The sequence below is a fragment of the Trichechus manatus genome, unplaced genomic scaffold, assembly GCF_000243295.1.
Source record: "Trichechus manatus latirostris isolate Lorelei unplaced genomic scaffold, TriManLat1.0 scaffold00040, whole genome shotgun sequence".
Taxonomy (NCBI): domain Eukaryota; kingdom Metazoa; phylum Chordata; class Mammalia; order Sirenia; family Trichechidae; genus Trichechus; species Trichechus manatus.
Genome location: NW_004443976.1, coordinates 13229453 through 13250105, shown reverse-complemented (window position 1 = coordinate 13250105; position 20653 = coordinate 13229453). Strand labels below are relative to the sequence as shown.

Sequence of the window (20653 nt, the reverse complement as noted above, 5' to 3'; positions counted from 1 at the left end):
CTTAAAGGCATTTCGCCCTTCCCTTTAAGACGCACCGCCTCCTCTCAGTCTCTCCCAAGATGGCGGACCTACTGGGCTCCATTCTGAGCTCCATGGAGAAGCCTCCCAGCCTCGGTGACCAGGAGACTCGGCGCAAGGCCCGAGGTGAGGATCCCAAATTCACAGCCGCCTTTCTTCGTCCGGTTTTGAGGACCGCACTCTTCCCTCTTTGGACGATGCCACCTCCTCAACCTTGAAAGACCCCTCACAGGCCCCTTCCGAGCCCCCCAGAGTCCCTAAAAGGGCTGCAGACCCGCCCGCTCTTTTTAGCCGGCGAGGATTGGCTACCTGAAATCTAGCTCCGCCTTCCTGCTGCTTTCCCCTACCCTGGTCTTCCGCAGTCCTTGTTTTCAATTAGTCAGTGGACCTGCCTGTCCGCTGTTGTCGTGCTCTGATTGCTTGGATGCCTCCGACCCCACCCATCTCTTTCGTATTCTTCATTATCTCCTCGGATTGGAGGGGCGTATTCGACCGCACCTCGGCTCCGCCCGTCTCCTGGCCCGCGTGTCTCCGCTCCCCGTCTTTACTCTGATTGGATTCAGGGCATGCCCATTCACAATCCTTTCACGTTTATTGGTTATCTCAACCTGAAGGCCTACCTATTAATTCTTGTTCGACCTTTCGTCTGACCCATCCGCCCTCAGCACCTCCAATTGGTTGCTGGGTGATTTTGGTGCCCTTATGCCCCTCCTCCCATCTGTAGCCTTAAATTCCCGAGCTGCCCTGGTGGGTCCCGATGTTGATTGGAGGGATGGGAATGCCCCGGCCCGTCCGATTGGCCGTAGGCCCCACCTGTGTTCCCCGCGGAACTTCCCTGCAGGCGGCCCCTGGAGTTGGCAGTGTTGGGCGCGGCCTGGCGGGCGGTCCGGGCAGCACTGGGGTTGCTCGAGCTACGCCGAATGAATGAGGCTGGTGGAATAACTGCTTTGGGGAGGACCCCTGCTCCCAACACCGCAGGCTTTAACCGAGGACGACCACCGTCCCGGCACCGGCTCCCCGCTTGCCCGAGGCGAGCCAGGGCAGGCAGGATGCCTTCAAAGTGCCTACCAAAAAAACCAAACCCGTTGTCATTGAGTCGATTCCGACTCATAGCGACCCTATAGGACAGAGTAGAACTGCCCCATGGGGTTTCCAAGCAGCGGCTGGTGGATTCAAACTGCCCACCTTTTGGTTAGCGGGCACGCTCTTAACCCCTGTACCACTAGGGCCCCTCAAAGTGCTTAAGGGCTGCTTAATATACAAATATCGATTATTTACTGAACTCCTGCTGTACGCTAGGGGCCAGGAGTATCCTCAAGGAGCCCACAGCCGGAGGCTGAGACGCGCATTGATGAAACGATCACACAGATATTTAATAACCAACTTGATAAATGCTGTGAACGAGAAATAATTGTTGTGAGAGCGTCTACCTGGGAGTCCTAACCTAGCCCGCAGTGGTCCCGTGAGCCGGGATCTGAAGAATAGGTAACTCAGTGAGTGAGGGAGGAGCAAAGTGTTAACAGGCATAGGGCTCTGAGGAAGGAGGGGGCATAATGGGATCGGGGCATTGGAATTATTTAATGCTCATCGCGACTGTCAAAGGGGGGATCACTAGCCCCGCTTGACAGCCTAGAAAGCCGAAGTTCAGAGTTTAGTCACTTGCCTGAGGTGAGACGGTTAGTAAGTGGCAGGGTTTCAAACCCAGGTGTAACTTTTGAGCCTAGGCTCTTAACCATAATCTCATGCCACCTCTCCAGGTAGAAAGAGAGGACTCACAAACCAGTTAGAGAAACAGTCAGTAGTGGAAGTGTGTTGTGCTGAAAAGTGCTCTGAAGGTCAGAGGGCTGAGAACTCCTTCGGCTGGCAATTCTAGATGGTCATGCCCCAGGACCAGGACGGGATCCCTGCCTTTAAGAAGCTCATAGTCTGGTAGGGGAGACAACCATCCAAAAAGTTGCATTATGTTAGTTCTCAGCACATGCTATAGTGGATGTCTGAAACTAATGCTCTTGGAACCTGGAGGAAGAAGTGAGTAACTGACTCGCGGCAGATCTCACAGTTCGCAAAAGGAGGAGAAGCGTTCCACACAGAAGGAACAACATGTGCAAAGGCATGGAGTGGTTAGGAAAATGGCAAGAGGTTCATTGCAGCTGGAGGGATTCAGATCCTGTGGAAGAAATGGGCATTAAGGACTTAAACGGTTTGAAAAGGCAGAAGGGAGGAGAGGGGCATTTCAGGCTGAGGAGCTGGAGTGGGAAGGGGCATATGCTGAAAGCTCCAGAGGCAATAAGATCCCATTGGGGGGAAGACAGGTAGGTGTGAAGCGCCCAGGTGCAGGCCCAGGAGTATACTACAGCCGATACTCCTCCACACAGCACCTGTTCCAAGAGGCAGAGGGGGTCTGGTGCAGAGGCAGGATGTGAGGAAGAGGAGGTTAGCTAAGACCCAAGATGGGGTGTTCTTTTGCAGCTACATTGGACACCTACTGTCCCAAGGGAGAAGGATGTCAGACTAGCTGTTTCAGCTTTATCCTGCCTAGTAGAAGTAGGAAGTGGGGAGTGTTACAAAATGTAAGGAAGTTAAATAATTTCCCCCTTGCTAGGTAGACAATGAGATGATAAACTCTTTGAGGCCAAGGCTTAGTCTATTTCCCTCACCTCCCCAAGTTTTATGTTCCTATAGCTCTGTGTATGTTGTGGGCATTAAATAAATCTTAATTGGTTTCCCCAGTGGGGCTGGGCAATGGGATTCTAATCTTTGTCACTCCCACTGAACCATGAACTTCTGAAGAGCAAGGCTTCGTCTCAATCATCTTTGTATCCAGGGCCTAACACAGTGCCAGGCACATATAGTACACAGCAATAAATGCTTGGTGAGTAAACAGTCCTACTGTCCCAGCCTGACACCTCGCAGTGGACACCAGACTTCCTTTGAAGCCTTACAAACTCTCCCCACTCGTGCTTCCACCCCTGGCCTCATGCTGCCATTTCTCACCCCCAGAGCAGGCTGCCCGCCTGAAGAAACTACAGGAGCAAGAGAAACAACAGAAAGTGGAGTTTCGTAAAAGGGTGAGAACAATTGGAGAGATCAAAGGCAGCCTTCAGGAAGGACTTCCTTAAAGTTAGAATTGAAAGGTTGAGGGCTCAGTTTTCTTGAAAATGTCTCTAGAGAGGTGAAGCCTGAAAGCCAGTGGCATGGAGGCTAGGAAAGGAGCGGGGAGGTTGAGAAGGCCTGTTGGCCCAGTCGGGGGAGAGGGGTGTTGGGTGGAGCCATCATCTTATATCTTCTTTCCTTTTTCCTCTCCCGAGATGGAGAAGGAGGTGTCAGATTTCATCCAAGACAGTGGGCAGATCAAGAAAAAGTTTCAGCCAATGAACAAGATAGAGAGGAGCATACTGTGAGTGTCTCTGGGCCTGGGGAGGCAGGACATGTGTGGCCAGGGTGGCTTGAAAGGGCCAGCTGGGGAATCCTTGAGAGGAGGACACTAGAACCCTTATGGCTCAATGGCTTCTATCCTCTCTGCCCTCCCTTTCCAGACACGATGTGGTAGAAGTGGCTGGCTTGACATCCTTTTCCTTTGGGGAAGATGATGAGTGTCGTTATGTCATGATCTTCAAAAAGGTGAGAGGCCAGAGGTCCTTACTCTCCCCTCTCCCCATTTCAGCTTGTATCCCCTTGGGGGAGGGGAATGAGAGAAAACATTTATATGGAAACTTGCCCCATTATCCCGTTCTCCCTCAGGAGTTTGCACCCTCAGATGAAGAGCTGGAATCCTACCGTCGTGGAGAGGAGTGGGACCCCCAGAAGGCGGAGGAGAAACGGAAGCTGAAGGTGAGCTATGCTGGCCATCCTTTGAGACTTGCAGCCTACCACCTGTCGGGGGCTGGGGCTCAGGCCCCTGAGCCTTGGTGCCCTACATCTGCACCCCTAGGAGCTGGCCCAGCAGCAGGAGGAGGAGGCAGCTCGGCAGGGACCTGTGGTGGTGAGCCCTGCCAGTGACTACAAGGACAAGTACAGCCATCTCATCGGCAAAGGGGCCGCCAAGGACGCAGCCCACATGCTACAGGCCAACAAGACCTATGGCTGTGGTGAGGCCACAGTAGGGGCTGGGAGGGCTGGGAGAAGAGCACAGGATGTGGGGAGAGGGGAGCGGAGGCCAAGGCACAGGGCCCCTAAGCCCTCCCCAGCTTCCTCTCCTCTGCCCCCAGTGCCCGTGGCCAACAAGAGGGACACACGCTCCATTGAAGAGGCCATGAATGAGATCCGAGCCAAGAAGCGTCTACGGCAGAGTGGGGAAGAGTTGCCACCTACCTCCTAGGCACCTCAGCTCCCTTTGGTCCCGGGGCAGGGCAGGGAGGGACAAGGCTGCTGCTAATAGAACCCATCCTGGAGCCCCAACCTCTGAACCACCTCCCTCCAGCTCTCACTCAGGCTGAGGGAGCAGGTGTTTGATGTGTCACTGCTGGGGCCTGGGTATGTACGTGGTATGTGTATACATGGGCGTGTGTGTGTGTGTGTGTGTGTGTGTGTGTGTGTGTGTAAGAGCGTGAATGCACAGGTGGGTATTTAATCTGTATTATTCTCCATTCTCTTTGGAATTTTCTTCCCCATGGGGTTACTTCACATTCAATAAACACTGTTTGACCCAATGTCCTGGTTTATTTGTGCAGAGAAAGGTGGGTCCTGGAGCCACTGACAGAGAGGAAGGGGAATCATTTTAGGTCGAACAGCATAAAATTGCTGTTTTTGTAGGTCAGAGATGACCAGATATTGGTTTTATAAAATTTAGTATTTTAAGAGCGCAGTCCCTAGAGCCAGATGGGTGCTGGTTCTGCTACTTGCTCGTTCTGCTACTTGCTGGTTCTGCTACTTACTGGTTCTGCTACTTACTGGCTCTGTTACCATGAGTAAGTTTTTAACCTTTTTTTTTGCCTCTGTTTCTTCACCCGTAAAATGAGGATAATAATAGTACCCATCTGATGGGCTTGTTTTAGAGATTACACAGGTCACATATGTCAAGCATTTAGAACCATTCCAGTTCCTTAGAAGCTACGGAGACGTGGTAGCTGCTCTCATTATTATTCCTCTCATCCTCACGAAGCACTCACTACAGCCTGTATTCCACGCAGTACTCTGTAGACCATTTACTTCAAACTGGGCAGATCTGATCCCGCTTCTCCCACCGCATCCAGACCCTCAGTCCCCACCCCTCGTGATGTCCAGACCCTCCCCCACCCCTGCTCCCCTTCTTCTGGAGCTGGCTTCTTGTTCCCTCAATGCCTCTTCAGCATCAAATTTTGAGAGGAGTTAGGGGAAGCAGGAAACTGCTAACCTCCTCTCAAAATTTGAACATCCTTGTCATTCTAGATCCAGCCCAACTTCCTCTCTGACTGAGTCCCCCTCTTCCTCGTTCCAGGAAGTTACACGTCTGTTCTCTGCCTCCCCTTCCTGTCCCCACCTCTCCACCTCTCATCTTACCAGCCCAGACACCAACATCTCCTCCCTCCCACAAAGGAGGAGCACTGTCTTGGTTGGCAGCAGTGTTTATTTCAGGGGGAAATGCCCCAAGGCCTGCGTCTGTCCAGCGGGGGCCTGGGGTCTAGCTTCTCACTTGGCCTTCGGGTTACGGAACTTGTGTCCAGCAAAGACAGCCTTATTCCCAAGAGCCTCCTCAATCCTAGAAAGCAGACAAAGTCAGAGGTGCTGCCTCCCAGCCCAACAGCCCTCAGCTCCCCAGGCCCACTGGACCCACAGTACCTCATGAGCTGGTTGTACTTGGCCAGACGTTCTGAGCGGCAGGGGGCACCAGTCTTGATCTGAGGAGTAAAGAGGAATTCAGAGAGTGAGGTGAGGCTGGAGAGCAGGGGCTGGGCCTGGCTTCAAGGGAGCAGTCTGTGGTGGTTTCAACTCAAGACCAAGGTCCCCAGGAAAACCAGACATTCAGCAGAGGGGAGTCATGAGTACCTGTCCCGTGCAAAGGCCCACCACGAGGTCAGCGATGAACGTGTCCTCAGTCTCCCCGGAGCGGTGGCTCACCATCACTCCCCAACCGTTAGACTGAGCCAGTTTGCAGCTGGGTGGAGAGGGGACTTGATAAGGCATGATGAGACCTCGGGGAAGGCCAGGGGCTGGTAGGGCTTTCCCCTTCAGTTTTGGGTAGTGCCGCCCAATAGGGCAGTGGGCACTTTGAGAGGAGGGCAGTGACTCTGGGTTCTTTGGAAAGTAAGAGGGAAGGGGAGATTCCTGATCTTGAATTTGGGCTCCTGAGATGCTGGAGGGAAGAATGGCAGAATCTGGGGGAGAGGAATGGCATGGGGTGGGGGTATGGGGCATGGCAGAGTCACAATAGAGTCAGGTCAAGGGCTAGTCAAAGCCTTGAGGTCAGGTGGGTGTGGGTGGGTCAGGTCCTGGGTAAAAGGTGGACTTGGAGTTAGTAGGCAAGATTGTAGCTGAAGTGGTTGGGACAAAGGGAGGCTATGGTGAACCCCAAGGCCAGGAGAGACTCACGCTTGAATGGACTCAGTCACCGAGCCAATCTGGTTGACCTTCAGCAACAGGCAGTTGCAGGCCTTCTTCTCAACGGCCTGGGCAATCCTCTTGGGGTTGGTGACTGTAAGGTCATCACCCACGATCTGGATGTTGATCTCTTTGAGGAATGAGGTCCAGGTGGCCCAGTCGTCCTGGTCAAAGGGGTCCTCAATGGAGACCACTGGCGGGGGTGGGGAGCAGAGTCGGGGATTAGAAGTCAGAAGGGGCCTCATGGAGGGGTGACAGATCAGAAGGCTTTGGGTAGAGACTGTGATGGGGCAAAGGATTAGAAGGACCTGAGTAGATGGCAATGGAGGGAGTGAAGTCAGTGTTAGGCAGTTGCTGGGGACTCGGGAAGGAGCAATGGGGGTTCTCACCAGGATAGTTCTTGATGAAGTTCTTGTACAGCTCCCCCAACTTCTCCCCGGTAATGTGCCGTGCGGGGTCATCGGGCGACTTGAAGTCAAGATCGTACTTTCCATTGCGATAGAACTCCGAAGCTGCCACATCCATGCCGATCACCACCTTGTCTGGGTATCCAGCTTCCTGGATGGCTGTCTTCAGGAGCTCCAGGGCTGGGAGAGGAGCAAGAGAGGACCTGAGGCTCCAGTGGCCCCATCTCTACAGCCCTCCTCTCTGTGGAAACCCAGCGGTTTCACCCCCGCAGTGAGCACTGACCCTCATGGTTCTCCAGGATGTTGGGTGCAAAGCCACCCTCGTCACCTACATTGGTGGCATCCTTCCCATACTTGGCCTTGATGACCCCCTTGAGGTGGTGGTAGACCTCTGCACCAATGCGCATGGCTTCCTTGAAGGAGCTGGCTCCCACGGGCAGAATCATGAACTCCTGCATGGCTAGCTTGTTTCCAGCATGGGAGCCCCCATTGATCACATTGAAGGCCTGGGAGGGGGAGAGGGTGTTCAGACCTGGGCTGGGGCAGCGTGAGGGATCAAGACGGGCTGCGGGGGTTGAGGTGGAATCCTGGCTTCCCTTCGTATAGCTGAGGGGCCTAGGATGAGTAATTTTACTACTCAGAGCCTCTTCCTTCATTTCTATAAAGTGGGAATAACACCTACTTCCCTACAAGATCTTTTGTTGAAAATTAAAGAAACCAAACATAAAGTTCATAGCACGTACCGGGTATATACTAGCGATGATGATCTTAACGGTAATAACTAACTTGTATAACGTGTACTATGTGCCAGGTAACATCCTTGAGTGGTACAAACAGCTTGTGCTTGGCTGCTAACTGAAAGGTTAGCAGTTCGAATCTACCTAGAAGTGCTGTGGAAGAAAGCCCCGGTAATCTATTTCCATAAGCTTACAGCCATTGAAAACCCTGTGAAGCTCAGTTCTACACTGAAGCACACGGGGTCACCATGAGTTGGAATCCTCTCAATGCCAATGGTTTTGTTTTGTTTTATTTTTGTTTTTTAAATATGCCAGGCACCGCTCTTAAGTGCTTTACATATACCATATCGTATTAGCTCATTTCATTCTCAAAATAACCCTGTTAACTAGGACTATTATTGTCCCCGGAGCCCTGGTGGCATAGTGGTTAAAAGCTCTTCTGTTAACCAAAAGGTAGGCAGTTCAAATCCACCAGCTGCTCCTTGGAAACCCTAGGGGGTAGTTCTACCCTGCCCTATAGGGTAGCTATGAGTAGGGATCGACTTGACGGCAACGGGTTTGGTTCGGTTTTATGTTTAATTATTATCCTCCATTTTACAAATGAGGAAACTGAGGTATATAGAGGTTAAACAACTTGCCCAAGATCACACAACTAGTGAATACGAAGAGCCAGGATTCGAACCCAGCAGCTTGTCCCCAGAGTCCATGCTCTTATACAATCTGCCTAGTAAGTAACACAATAAATGGTAACATTATCCTTGAGATTAAATTCAAATCCATAAAGAGGAAATGTGGCTCAGTAAGGTTTAAAAAAGATACCAAGAAATGCCAAAATCCTTGCCATGAAGAAGCTCTCAATCTGATTTGGGGGGTGGGTGCGGGGCAGAGTTAGAGGCTGGAGTTACTGCCTAGGATTGGAATGCAAAGGAACTGGGTTGCATTGCAAGGGAAGGAAGTACAGGGAATCTTAAACGAAGGTTTGGATTGTGGGAGAGAGGGGAGGGGCTGAACCGCAGCTTGAGAGGTTCGATTTCAGGAAACAGCTTCTTTGGAGCTGGTTCTGGAAGATGGATTTTCCAGGGGCTGCTTATGCACCAGAAGGAGCCCTGGTGGAGCAGTAGTTAAAGAGTTTGGCTACTAACCAAAAGGTCAGTGGTTCAAACCCACCAGCTGCTTCACGGGAGAAAAATGTGAGTCAGCTTCCATAAAGATTACAGCCTTGGAAACCCTATGGGGCAGTTCTACTCTATCCTATAGGGTCACTATGAGTCAGAATAGACTCGATGGCAGTGAGTTTGGTTTTGGTTTTGGCTTATGCACCCTGAGCTGGGTGGGGCCAGCTCTGTTGCTGGGATCTGGCAGGGCAGCTGCACTCACAGGCACTGGGAGAATGAGGTCTTGGTTCCCGGCGAGGTCTGCGATGTGGCGGTAGAGCGGAACCCCCTTCTCGGCTGCTCCCGCCTTGCACACAGCCAGGGACACACCCAGGATGGCATTGGCCCCAAACTTGGCTGGAAGGAGGCAAGTGGGAAGAAAGGATGAGAGCTTCTCTTCCAGGGTTTGGGGTCATCTCTTCAAACACCCTCTCTGGTCACCCCGGGAAGAATCTAGAGCCTCAAACCACTGGATACTCAGAGCTTGCCAACTGATCTCTCCCCATGCACCCAAGGAGAACTGGGAGACCCCACCCCAGGGGAATGTGTCAGCTTCACGTCTGCATCCACAGTCTAGCCCAGGGCTGGCAAACGGCAGGCATCAGGAAATGCCTGTGGAATGAATACAAATCCATCCAGCTCCCATGTGCCCCTAAACGTGGGATGCAAAAATAACCCAAACCAGGCCTCTGCCCCTGGGGTTTCTCCCTCCCCACACCTGCACCCGTTCCTTCCTTCATCCCTCCCCCTTCACTCACACTTATTCTCGGTCCCATCCAGCTCTATCATAAATTTGTCAACTTTGTCTTGATCCACAACACTTAGTTTCTGGAAGAGCAGATTTGAGGTGGGAGAGCAGCGGTCAGATTTCTCAGGAGTCAGGGCATGTCCAGGAGGAAGGAGGAGTGAATGTGTTTGGGGGAGAGGGGATGGGTGAGCATGGCAGGGGCGCAGGGAGGAGGGCAGGGGGAGCAGGCCCTTCCACTTGCCTTTTCCAGCAGAGCAGGGCCTAGAGTCTTGTTGATGTGTTCCACAGCCTTCAGGACCCCTAGAGAACCCAGGGAGGGGGTTCAGAAGGGCTCTTCCTGTGCAACTAAACTCCTCAAGAGCTTCAGTTCCCATCCTCTACCCATCCTGTGTTGGCCTTGCCTCACCTTTCCCCAGGTACCGTGATTTGTCTCCATCTCTTAGTTCCAGAGCTTCATAGATCCCTGTGGATGCTCCACTGGGCACAGCTGCTCGGAATCGGCCTGGACCAGAAAAACCAAACCTGTTGCTGTTGAGTCAATTCTGACTCATAGCGACCCTATAGGACAGAGTAGAACTGCCCCATAGGGTTTCCAAGGCTGTAATTTTTTATGGAAGCAGACTGGCACATCTTTCTCTTACAGAACAGCTGATGGGTTCAAACCAACAACCTTTTGGTTAGCAGCTGAGCTCTTAACCACTGCACCACCAGGGCTCCTTAATCAGCCTGGGGCTGGAAGAACTGGAAGATCACAAAGAGTCCCACCCATACCCTAAAGGACTGAGGTCTCCTGTCTGAGCCAGAGCATAGAGAGACTTCAGCTTCTCCTAACTTAGGAACCAGTTGGAAGAGAGGAGCCTGGGGAGGAATCTGGTGTAGGGTATCCCAGAGAAAGGAGAGGATGCAGCACAGAGCTGTGGGACAAAGCCCAGAGAGGGCTGGGGTCTCCCAAGGCAAACTGATCCAGTGGGCCTGTGTTACCCTTGGCCGTGTGCAGGTCCACCTCTACTGTGGGGTTGCCCCTGGAGTCCAGGATTTCCCGGGCAAAGATTTTCTGCATGGCCATGGCTGCTGGATAAGAAGTGGGAGTGAGCATGGACAGTTGTTGATCCCTTAAGAAACCAGAAATCCCTTGCCCTTTTAGAGTTTTCCCTACCCTAAGAAGGCAGGTGCTGGAGCTAAAAATATCCCACAAAAAGGTCACAGACCAAAGAGGCAGGCATAGCCCCCCTCCCCCACTCAGAGCCTCTCCTATTCCACCCCTACCCTAAGATAGCGTGAGACCTAATTAGGAGGTCAGAATCTTTCTGAATCCCTTCTCCGACCTTACTAGGGGTCCTCTCCTTTATAACTCCTTGGATTCTATCAGACCCCAAACCTCCGTTTCTCCCAGACTTATACTTATGCCTTCTCCTTCCACCCTTCCGGTCAAGCAATCTATTCTCTATGGCCTCCTAGCCCTCAAATCTTCTCCAGCTATTCAGGTTGTCCTTTTTCTGCTCTCCAATCTTCCCCAAATCTTCATGGACCCCAAATTCCCCACCTGGCTCCAGCTCTAACTACCCTCCCTCCCACCCCACCTGCCTCTCCTCCCAGCCTCTTTTCCCTGTGTCTGTGAAAGCCGGAGAGCTTGTCCCATCCTGCTGGCTCTAGCCCCTCTAGTTTTTCTCAAGCTTCCCCATTCCCAGGTGGAAAAACAGCAGAAATGTCCCACACTTTCTCCAAGCTAGCACCACCTTCACCCTGTATCACCCCCATCCCCTGGGGCTGGAAAATTCATCAGACCTGGGATGTCTTCACTGGGTGCTTGGGGTGAGCTCCGAGTCGAGGTGGCAGCTGGGACAGTGTCAGTTCACCCCCTCTCAGGCTGGGCATTTATCCCCAAACCACCCCAGTCCCCGCCAGCCCCGCCTCTCTCTCTCCAACACCCCCCCTCCCCTCGCCACACCAGGCTGGCAGCCAAGTGCCCACTGCAGCCTGAAGTATGAAGCCATTGGCCCTGGGACCTGCCCCCTTCCCAAAGGTCAGCGATGCCCCCCATTTTCTCTGCCCCCCAATAAAAGTCATTTTTTTAATTCTACCTCTTGGGAGGTGCAGGGAAGGGGCTTCAGATTGGGGGGGGGTCTCCCTCTCCTCAGGAATATACTCCCCTTTTGCAAAGGTTAAAGAACTAGTGCCCTTTAGGAAAGGCCAGGTGTAACCCGAGCCTGCAGGGCTGGGGAGCGGGCCTCGAAGAGGGGCTACAGGATTGACATCCACACATGCTCAGCTCACTTGGCGGGATCACTTGGCGGCGCGGGGCCCGCCTTGGCCCTCAAGTGGAGCAAGGGGGTGGGGTTCTGGGCAAGCTCTAAGTCTAAAAGTGAACTCTCACCCAAGATGTGAGAGGGTCTCACCTTTTAGGGTTCTCTTCATAACGGCCACTCTTGGCTCCACCCCACCCGACCCAGTGCCAGGCAGCAAAGGGGCGAGGAGGAGGCAGGGAGACGAATTTAGACGGGCCCTCAGAGCTGGCGCCGTGCCCGGCTGATAGCGCTAGGACAGCACTTAACGCCCATCGTGGGGGCTGTCGGTCAGGAGTCCGTTTCCCCACCGACTGCAGGCGCTTCAGGGATGATGGATCCCATCAAAGGATGATGTGGAGTCAGGAGTGAAAAAAGTGAATGGACAGGAGGAAAAGGTGGCCCTCTGTGAGCGTCGGAGAGCCTGCGGCTAGTCGGGCGATCCGCCCGTAGTGTTCTAGGGAAGCGGGTCTCTGCACTTCGGCCACGCTTTCCGCCTTGGCGGGTCTGGGTGGATTGGGGTCGCTCTGAGTTCTGCCTGCAGCCCCAGCCGGGACAGGGAGGGACGCCGAGCCTCGGGCGGGCGAGTCACTGGGCTCCCGGCTCGCAGGTCTCTCTCGCCGGCGCCAGAGCCGAAGCGGCCGGCGCCCTCCCTCTAGCTCTGCTGCTGCCCGCCCCCCCCCAGCCCCGCAGTGTCTGCGCTCCTAGCCCCCACTCCAGGATCCCTGTCCCCCAAATCTCCCATCTTGCCCCTCCTCCTTTATCTCTGGCTGCTCTCTCCCGGGATTTTTCCACCCTGGGGTGAGGGGTGCGGCAGGCCAGAGGTCAGGAGATGGCTGGCGGGGAGCACCGCCACGTGCCCGAGGGCGGCTCCACCCGAGCCAGCCAGTGACTCAGCCACGGCGGCTGTCGAGGAACACGGGCTCGGGAGGCGGTGGGTGCCTTGGGATTCGGGTGGACGCAAGGGAGCCAGTCCCAGCTTCCGAGGATGAAGTAGAAACGAAGTCCCTTCCCGCCCGGGAGGCGCTGCGTGACCCCGGCGTCCCGCTCCCGAGGGACCGGAAGCAACCAAGCCTCTCAGCAGCCACGGGGGCAGGAGGGGAGGGAATGGTTCACCTAAGCAGGCACAAGGGCCAGGCCCCCACCCCCTTCCCAGTTGGCGGCGAGCGACCTAACCGCGCACAATTTCACAGCATAAGTTTTACTGAAGAAGGAAAAAATCTTAAAACCCCCAAACAAACGTGTCCAAAGTAAAAGGGACTTTCCCGTTCTTGAAAGTTTCCAATCTCAGTACTTCTTAGTATTCTTCCGCCTTAAATAGTCCCGTCCGTCTCGCCCTGCGGGCGTCAGCGTTCAGTGGCCTCTGTAGAGACGGGCCAAGGTGCAAGGCCGATGACCCACGAGCGGGGCTAGGACGTGAGGTGAGACCCTAGGCTGGAGCTGCTCTCGCAAAAGGATAATCCCCTGGAATGAGAAAGGGCTCGAGTGAGCCCAATTTGGGTGTCCCCAGTGGGTGCCTTCAGCTCTGAAAACGGCCGGGGTATTTTGTCAAACTCCCCTTCGCTCCCTCATTTCTTAAACAAAATCAAGAGCGCAGAGACGACAGCGCGCGCACCCTCGCCCCCGCCCCTTCCGCCAGGCGGGAGACACGTCCCCGGCCCGCCTTCCTTCGCAGGAGGGTCCAGATCGGTCCGGCAAATCGCGCCTGGGCGCGCGCCCGGGAAGCCGGCCGCCGGTCCTAACCGTCCCACGCGCCTTCCCTCCGGCCCAGGCGCAGGCGCAGACGCACGCGCCGCCGCCCGCCGTCCCTTCCCTCCGGCGGAGGTGGGGGGAAGGGAGAATCGTTCCGTTTAACCCTGGGTTCCCCAAACCCTCTTTCATTTGCTAAATTTGCAGCTTGCTAATTCTTTCTCTGGCTCACTCCCTTCCCCCATACCAAAATCTGGTTTATATTCAATGCGAAGCGAAGCCCTAACCCTAACCTCGCGCCCCCCCTCCCCCCATCTTTTTTACATAGCTTTCCATCGAACTCTGCAAATTTTGCAATAGGGGGAGGGATTTTTAAAATTACATTTGCAAAGTTCGGTATCTGGGCAGGCGCAGGGGGAGGGAGGGAATGGGAGCAGGCCCCGCCCCTACCGCCCATTGCAAATAAAAATCTAGTTGCGGGGGGGGGGGAGGTGGAGCAGGAAGTGGCGGTGCGAGCGCTGCCGCACAGCTAGCAGAGCCACGGTCGGGACGGCAGCGCGTGCCCCAAGCTCTCCGCCTCCCCCCCTGCCCGCCAGTCCGAGGCAGCCCGAGCTCAGCCCGCGGCCCCAGCAGCAGCACCGAAAGCAGCCCCAGTAGCAGCACTATGGCCGGGTGGAACGCCTACGTCGACAGCCTCATGGCGGACGGGACCTGTCAGGACGCGGCCATCGTGGGCTATAAGGACTCGCCCTGCGTCTGGGCCGCCGTCCCCGGGAAAACCTTGGCCAACATCACGGTACTGCGAAGCCTGCGCGGTCCGGGGGACTGGCCGGGCTTGGACCCTGAGGGAGGGACTTTGGTGGGGGCGGGCGCGGTCTGAGGAGGGCAGTGAAAGGCCGTGACCTGGTCCTTGCCCTGGAAGGGGCACGAATGGCTGGCTGCTACACGTGGACGGGTCCCAGCGTTGCCCGCCGTGAGTCCTACGCCCCAAGCGGCGGCGCCCATCCCGCCGGCCTCCCGGCTTTCCGCGACGGGGCGTTACATCCGGGGCACAGGGCGGGGAGGGGCGCGCCTCCCGGTGCGGCGGCCCACTTCCGCCTCCTCCTGGGCGGGGCGGGCACGCGCTGCAGTTTTAAGCAGGAATTATGATTGAGAAGGGGCTAAGGGACCCCTGAACCCCCTGTACCACTTCCGGCTTCCAGCACGCGCCCCCTCCACCATTGTTCCCCCCTGTGCGGGAGGGAGCTCCAGACGCGTGGTTTGGGTCCCATGCCCGCCCTCCATGGGGTCCCTGCCCTTCCCGGCTCCGTTAGAGAGGGCGAGGCCGCCACACGCCCCCCTAACTCGGCACGTAGGACCCAACATTCCTGTGAAGTCAATCCCGGAAGTCCCCTCGCCCTCTCTTCCCGCCACCCAGCGGGGCCTAGAGCGGGGAACTTCGTGAGAAGTTCTGATTAGTACAAGTTGGGGAATAGGGGATGTCTATTGCTGTCCCCATCAACACCTCCCCTGTCCACACTGTCCGGAAGTGGGGAGGGGGAGCGGAAGTTCGAAAGGGGGGAAGGGGATTTCCGGGCGGGAGGGGACCGGATGTGGGGGGTTTGGGGTGTAAGGGGGAGAAAGGTTCCCCGGGGTAGCTAGAAGGGGGAGCTGACTGGCCAGGTTTAGCCCTGGGTGCGCTTCAGAAGTTTTCGAAGTTTCCCAGAGAGCTTCCAGGGGTCTGCTTCCTCATCTTGGGGCATAGACACTTGGACCTAAACTGTAGGTTACTTGGAGACCCAGGCGTCCGGGTCCCTAACAACTCCTGCAGAACCTTTGACCAAATAAGGGAAAAGTTGCTTCTCCTGCCTCACCCGCCCCCTCCCTTCCCCTCTCTGCTTCTGCTTTTCCTGAAGGAGAGTTTTGAGCATTCAAAGGTTCCCCACTCTATTCCATCTCACTCTTCTCCCTGACTTTTGGCCCCGTTTAATTCCTGGGTTTGCCTCCCTTACTAAAAACCGAGATCTAAGTCTCCAGAGGGATATGGCACCCCTTTTTCCCTATTACCATTCTCTAGGTTTGAGGATTATGATCTTTTGTGCATTTACTTCCCAGTCTTAAGAGTTTCTCAAATTTCATGGGTTTACACAAAGCGAATATCTCTCCTCCGTGGGGGTTCTGGCTCCCGGAGAAGTGGAAGGAAGATGGGTCCTTGGAGAACAGGGTGGGAACCTTGGTGCACTGACTCCCTTGATAGGTCCTTGGTTTCCCTTTCAGGCAGCAGAGGTTGCAGTTCTCCTTAGCAAAGACCGGTCAGGTATTTTCGTGAATGGGCTGACACTTGGGGGCCAGAAATGTTCCGTGATCCGGGACTCACTGCTGCAGGAAGGGGAAAATAACATGGATCTTCGCACCAAGAGCACTGGCGGAGCCCCCACCTACAACGTCTCTGTCACCATGACCGACAGGAGTGAGTTTCTGACCTTTATCCCTGCTCTACCTCTGAGATCCCTAACATATCTCCTTCGGTTTTGGTTTTGTTTTCTATGTGGTTCCCAGTGTGGAGGGAAGCAGACCAGTGCTCCTGGATGCTAGGATGTTTTGTCTCGGTTCCTCATCTTGTAATGTAAAGAAGTTGAACTGCATTACCTCCTAAGTTACTTTCTGCTCTGAGTTTTTTCTGGTTAGAAACTCCGTTTTCACAGAGGAGGTAGACTGTTGGAGTCATAAGTCAGCATTTAAGCTGTCATTTTTTGGGCTCCTTTGTTAAAACTTGAGGTGGCAGGCTCATCCATGGCCTTTTCTGGCCTGAACACGAGTCAACAGTCCACCAGCCTTTGACCCCTAAATTTTAGTCTGTTCCTCTCCAGCCTTTTAAGCCTGATTTTCCCCTTTTGAAAAGCGCTATTGTTTCAGGGTGACTGACAGTCTGCCTGTGTGGGGTGGGGGTTGGGAGGGATGAGGTTGGGTTACAGCCCCCAGGGCTGGACAGCTGCTGAACAGCTGGCAGGGGGTGGAATTGTGACACCTGGTTCCTAGCCCCCTTTCTCTTTCCTCTAGCGCTAGTCTTGGTGATGGGCAAAGAAGGTGTCCATGGTGGTTCGATCAACAAGAAATGTTATGAAATGGCCTCCCACCTGCGGCGTGCCCACTACTGACCTCATCTGCCCCTTCCCCCCACCACTCCCCACTGCTTTTGCACCCCTCCTTCCCATACACACACATACACCATTTTTATTTTTGGGGCCATTACCCCACACCCCTTATTGCTGCCAAAACCACATGGGGTGGGGGCTGGGGCCTGATGGACGGACACCTCCCCCTACCCATACTCCTCCTGTGTGTGGTTGGAAAACTTTGTTTTTTGGGTTTTTTTCTGAATAAAAAAGATTCCACTAACAAAGTGCTGTGTGGTTTTAGCCTGGGTGTCAGGATGGGGGACAGGCACCATTACCTGCCTCTGTCCTGGTGATTGGGAGCAGGAGGGTTGAGGCACTAAAGTTCAAGAATTTAGTTTCTTGCTTCCATGTCCAAGACTAAACACCTGCCTCAGGCCTACTTGGCCTGGGGGCCCTGCCTCTCAGAGTGGCACTGCCACCAGTTCTAGCTTTTCAGTGTGCTAGGTGAATTGAGGTTGAGGGGTGATGGAATAGAGCCATCCAGACCAGAGAATGAGCCCAGGCCTGTGGGCCAAGGCAGGGCCAGTTGAGTCATCCCCATGTGTGGGTGGGGCTCCCCCTCTGAGTCAGTGAATGTCTACTGGAGCTGTCCCCATGACTATAGGTTAGTCTCCCAGCACCCTCTGCCAAGCACGATTAGGAAAAAAAGGGGGAGTGATTACCCTAAAGGATAAGAAGTTGACCTGTGTGAGGCTGATCTCCCTTAGTCCAGAAAAACAATTTTATTAGCTCAAAATGTGAAGATCCAGTCTCTTTGCCGCCCCGCCGCCCCCCCCCCCCAGGACGGGGTAGGGTAAGGGAGAAACCTGGGGCTGGAATGTCCCCTACCTCCACATGGAAGAGAGGAGCTGTGCAAATAGGGCACTGGAGGTGGGGGGAAGAGGGGATATTAGACCAGGATGGTAGCTGAAGAAGAGGAAGGAGAAGGAGAGAGTGGGGCACCTATGGGCCCAGGAAAAACAGGGGCTGGGGCTAGGGAGCCAAAGGAGGTGGGAAGAGTAGGGCTGGAGCCCAAAAGTGGGGTCCGTTCTGTGGCAGGGTGGTCCCTTGGCTCCCCTTCCTCGTCACCCTCCTCTTCCCCCTGAGCTGCTTCCTCCTGATCCTCTTCGCCAGGACCCCGATGGACAGGCTGCTTGCAGATGGGGCAGGTCTTCCGGGTTTGAGTGAGCCAGGGGTCCACACAGCGGCTGTGGTAGGCTGTGGAGAGGAATGAGATGAGGCACCTGATGCCTGCTGGGGGGTGGAGGCATGGACTCAGTGGTGAGGGCCTAACCATGAGAACAAGGAAGCACCCTCAGCTTGTCCCCATCCTCATACTCGTCCAGACAGATGGCACAGACATCATACTGGTCTCCTGGGGGAGGAAAAGAAGAGTGGCATCATTTACTGACCCATCCTAAACCAAAGCCTACATACAAGAACTCACTCTGGAGGCCTATGGTGGAGCTAAGTCCTGCAAAATTAGTTGCCCTAGTTCTACAGAGCCAATGGAAGAGCTAAGACGGGTAGGGTAAAGCTGGGGAAGACACAGAAGAAACGGGGGTTAGAGAGAACAGGCAAACAAAAGCAGAGGTAAGAAGGGAAGTGGTTTTTTTTGGGGGGGGTGTGGTGAGGGTGGAGTGATAGGGAGAGGAGGAGTGGAAATGGGGGCAGGGCCTCTGCTATAGCCTTATATGGACACTAGAGGCTCCAGGGCTTGAAGACCCAGCCCCTCCTTACCTGTTCCTTCTTGGGCTGAATCCTCACTAGTCCTCCCCGTTTTCTTCCTCTCTCCACATTCTCCCTTATAAGCAGGGTCTGTCCCTCCATCCTTTCCCCCAAATATTTTACTTAATCATCTTTGCTTTCTACTTCCTGTCCTGCTCTGTTCTTCATCTCCTCCCCTGTTCTCACTGTATTTGTGGGTAAAAAAAAGAAGAAAAGGTGGCATCTCAGAGCTCACTGACACCTCTCCCTGCCATCTTTCTTTACTCTTAATCTCCTGGGCTCAAATGTCTTCAGAACCCAGTAAGCTGTGATAAAGGCCCTCCTCCCCCCAACCCTACTCACCCTTCTGATACTCATGTGTAGGAATCTGTTTCAGCTGCTCTTTGGTCAGTCGATTCCGCTGGAGCCGTTTCCGGTGCTGGATACAACGAACTACCTGGGGAGTGGACAGACCACGCTTAGGGAACAGAATTGGACAACCTAGTACAAACCACCTCACCTCCCAACTCCAGATTCAGCCGGGCCTTATAAGCCCTAGCTCTTCCTATCATGCTGTCTGAGCTACTCACCATCACTGCTGCCATTGCCAAAACCAGCAGTCCCACAATCCCTGTGAAAGGGATGAGGTAGTAGCCCAAGGGAAAGCTATTGTCTGGGACCAGCAGCACTCGAGCCCTGTGGAAAGGAAGGCCAGTATTAGAGGAGCAGGAAAGATAAAGGGATAAAAAAAGACAAAATAACTGGCTCTAGACAAAACCCATAGGTGGGATAGGGGGTAGGAAAAAAATCAAAAGGCAAGGTAGGAAGGGCTGAGGCTCAATGGTTATGGCAGCGAGGCGTGGGCTCCGATTGGCATGGAACTGCCAAAGGAAGGGTGGGAAGGAGGCACACATCCTACCCCTTCTCGTAGACGAAGAGGGCACGCAGGTACTCGGAGCTCCTCTCCCCAATAAATACAGACGGGATCCAGATCTGCTGCTGGATTTCCTCTGTAGAGATCAGGGCGTTACACCAGGATCAGCTTCTTTTTGCTAAGCCCTCAGCCCTCCCACCATTCCTCAGTCTGAGCGCTATGAAAACCCAGTTGTCCAGACATCCCAGCCTTACCACTATTCCACACCATGTTCAGAAGTTCATTGGAATTCACATTGTGTACCACAGCTGCACCATACCCAGCTTTCTGAGCATTTAGGACCTAATGACAAGGCAGGGGATAAGGAGCCCATCATGGGCCTTGCCTCCCTTCATTCCTGGTGACTTTTTTACCCTCAGCTTCCCAGCTCCCACTCCACATTCAGCAACCTTGAGGTCAAAATTGCAGTCGAATCTTCGAAGCAGTGCAATAAAGACTGACCCATTGACCGGGGCTGGCGGTGGTGGGGCAATGGGGCTGCAGGCATTGGCTGGGTGAGCCTCCACAAGGAACCCCTGAGGGACAGAAGCAAGTAACAGTTGGAGGTCTCCGCCCTAGGTTCTGTTCCCACAGGGCCCCTCAAACACACTGGTTCCCACATGCTGCACATCCTCTACCCCCACTTCCCTTGTAATTCCTGGGTCTGAGCATCCTACCCCAATCAGAAATCTAATCTTCTCCTACCCTCCTGAGAATGCGGTTACAGCAAACAGCCCTTTACCAGATCACCCCAGCATCCCTCTCCCTCTCCTAGATGGCCTAATCAGTATCTCATACTCCAAGCTAATTCATGGTTCCCACTGACTGTAATTCTACCTATCCGTGTCACTTTCTTTCAAGTTCTGCTTCACCAGAACAGTGAACACTCTTACAGAACACTCTCACTTCCATTTCCCCCAACCCATCTCACAAACAACTATACCGATTATCTATGGCCCAACTGAATTCTTGCTATTAGCAATCTTCATGATAAAATACTGCAAAACTGCTTATCTAATTTAATCCTCACAACCTGAAATAACTTCTATTATCATCCCACTTTACAGTAAAACTAAGGTTCTGAAAATAATTAACTTGTCTAAAGTCAAACCAGTAATAACTGGCTTCAGAGACTCTACTAATAAGCACCACATCGCTGCCATGCCTTTTCTCTTAGTCCACTTTCAGGCTCCCTCACAAGGCTGAGAATTCCAGAGGTGGGCACTTTTGTCTTCTCCCTCTCGTTTCTGAATTCCACACTTGACGTGCCCGTACACTTAGTTCCTAACTTGACTCTTTTTCTATCACCAGCTTCACCTGTGGCAAGGCTCCAACCCCCCCCCCC

At 54.1% G+C, this 20653-nt stretch overlaps 4 protein-coding genes across 6 annotated transcripts in view; 2 read left to right on the top strand and 2 right to left on the bottom strand.

Annotated features, from left to right (window-relative positions):
- Positions 1-44: 44 nt before the first annotated feature.
- Positions 45-4814, top strand: SPAG7 (sperm associated antigen 7). The gene is made up of 7 exons (XM_004376101.2): positions 45-144; positions 3019-3086; positions 3327-3415; positions 3555-3639; positions 3760-3849; positions 3950-4106; positions 4227-4814. The coding sequence occupies exons 1-7, from the start codon at positions 60-62 to the stop codon at positions 4334-4336; spliced, it is 684 nt and encodes a 227-aa protein (XP_004376158.1). The 5' UTR covers positions 45-59; the 3' UTR covers positions 4337-4814.
- Positions 4815-5557: 743 nt separating this feature from the next.
- On the bottom strand, positions 5558-10725 carry ENO3 (enolase 3). The gene is made up of 11 exons (XM_023731031.1): positions 10562-10725; positions 9987-10082; positions 9822-9880; positions 9591-9660; positions 9056-9189; positions 7225-7447; positions 6924-7121; positions 6526-6727; positions 5983-6091; positions 5776-5834; positions 5558-5695 (listed from the first exon to the last, which is right to left on the bottom strand). Exons 1-11 carry the CDS (start codon positions 10674-10676, stop codon positions 5626-5628), a joined length of 1335 nt encoding a protein of 444 aa, XP_023586799.1. The 5' UTR covers positions 10677-10725; the 3' UTR covers positions 5558-5625.
- Positions 10726-13538: 2813 nt separating this feature from the next.
- On the top strand, positions 13539-16933 carry PFN1 (profilin 1). 2 transcript variants are annotated; one of them, XM_004376092.1, is made up of 3 exons: positions 13539-14347; positions 15808-16000; positions 16591-16933. In XM_004376092.1, exons 1-3 carry the CDS (start codon positions 14216-14218, stop codon positions 16686-16688), a joined length of 423 nt encoding a protein of 140 aa, XP_004376149.1. In that variant the 5' UTR covers positions 13539-14215; the 3' UTR covers positions 16689-16933. The 2 variants fall into 2 exon arrangements, with proteins under 2 accessions (XP_004376149.1, XP_023586888.1); XM_023731120.1 differs by lacking the exon at positions 16591-16933 and having other exon boundaries at positions 14059-14347; positions 15808-16470.
- A 71-nt stretch (positions 16934-17004) lies between these two features.
- The window catches only part of RNF167 (ring finger protein 167), a 4477-nt gene continuing 828 nt past the window's right edge, over positions 17005-20653 (bottom strand). Inside the window, exons 3-9 of one of the 2 annotated variants that reach the window (XM_023731118.1) lie at positions 19719-19844; positions 19524-19611; positions 19315-19405; positions 18986-19091; positions 18759-18852; positions 18002-18063; positions 17005-17906 (exon numbers count right to left, since the gene is read on the bottom strand). In XM_023731118.1, the coding sequence (XP_023586886.1) occupies positions 17682-17906; positions 18002-18063; positions 18759-18852; positions 18986-19091; positions 19315-19405; positions 19524-19611; positions 19719-19844 (792 nt within the window). In that variant the 3' untranslated portion in view covers positions 17005-17681. Of the gene's footprint in view, positions 17907-17982; positions 18064-18758; positions 18853-18985; positions 19092-19314; positions 19406-19523; positions 19612-19718; positions 19845-20653 lie in introns of both variants that reach the window. The other variant, XM_004376091.2, reaches the window with a different exon arrangement.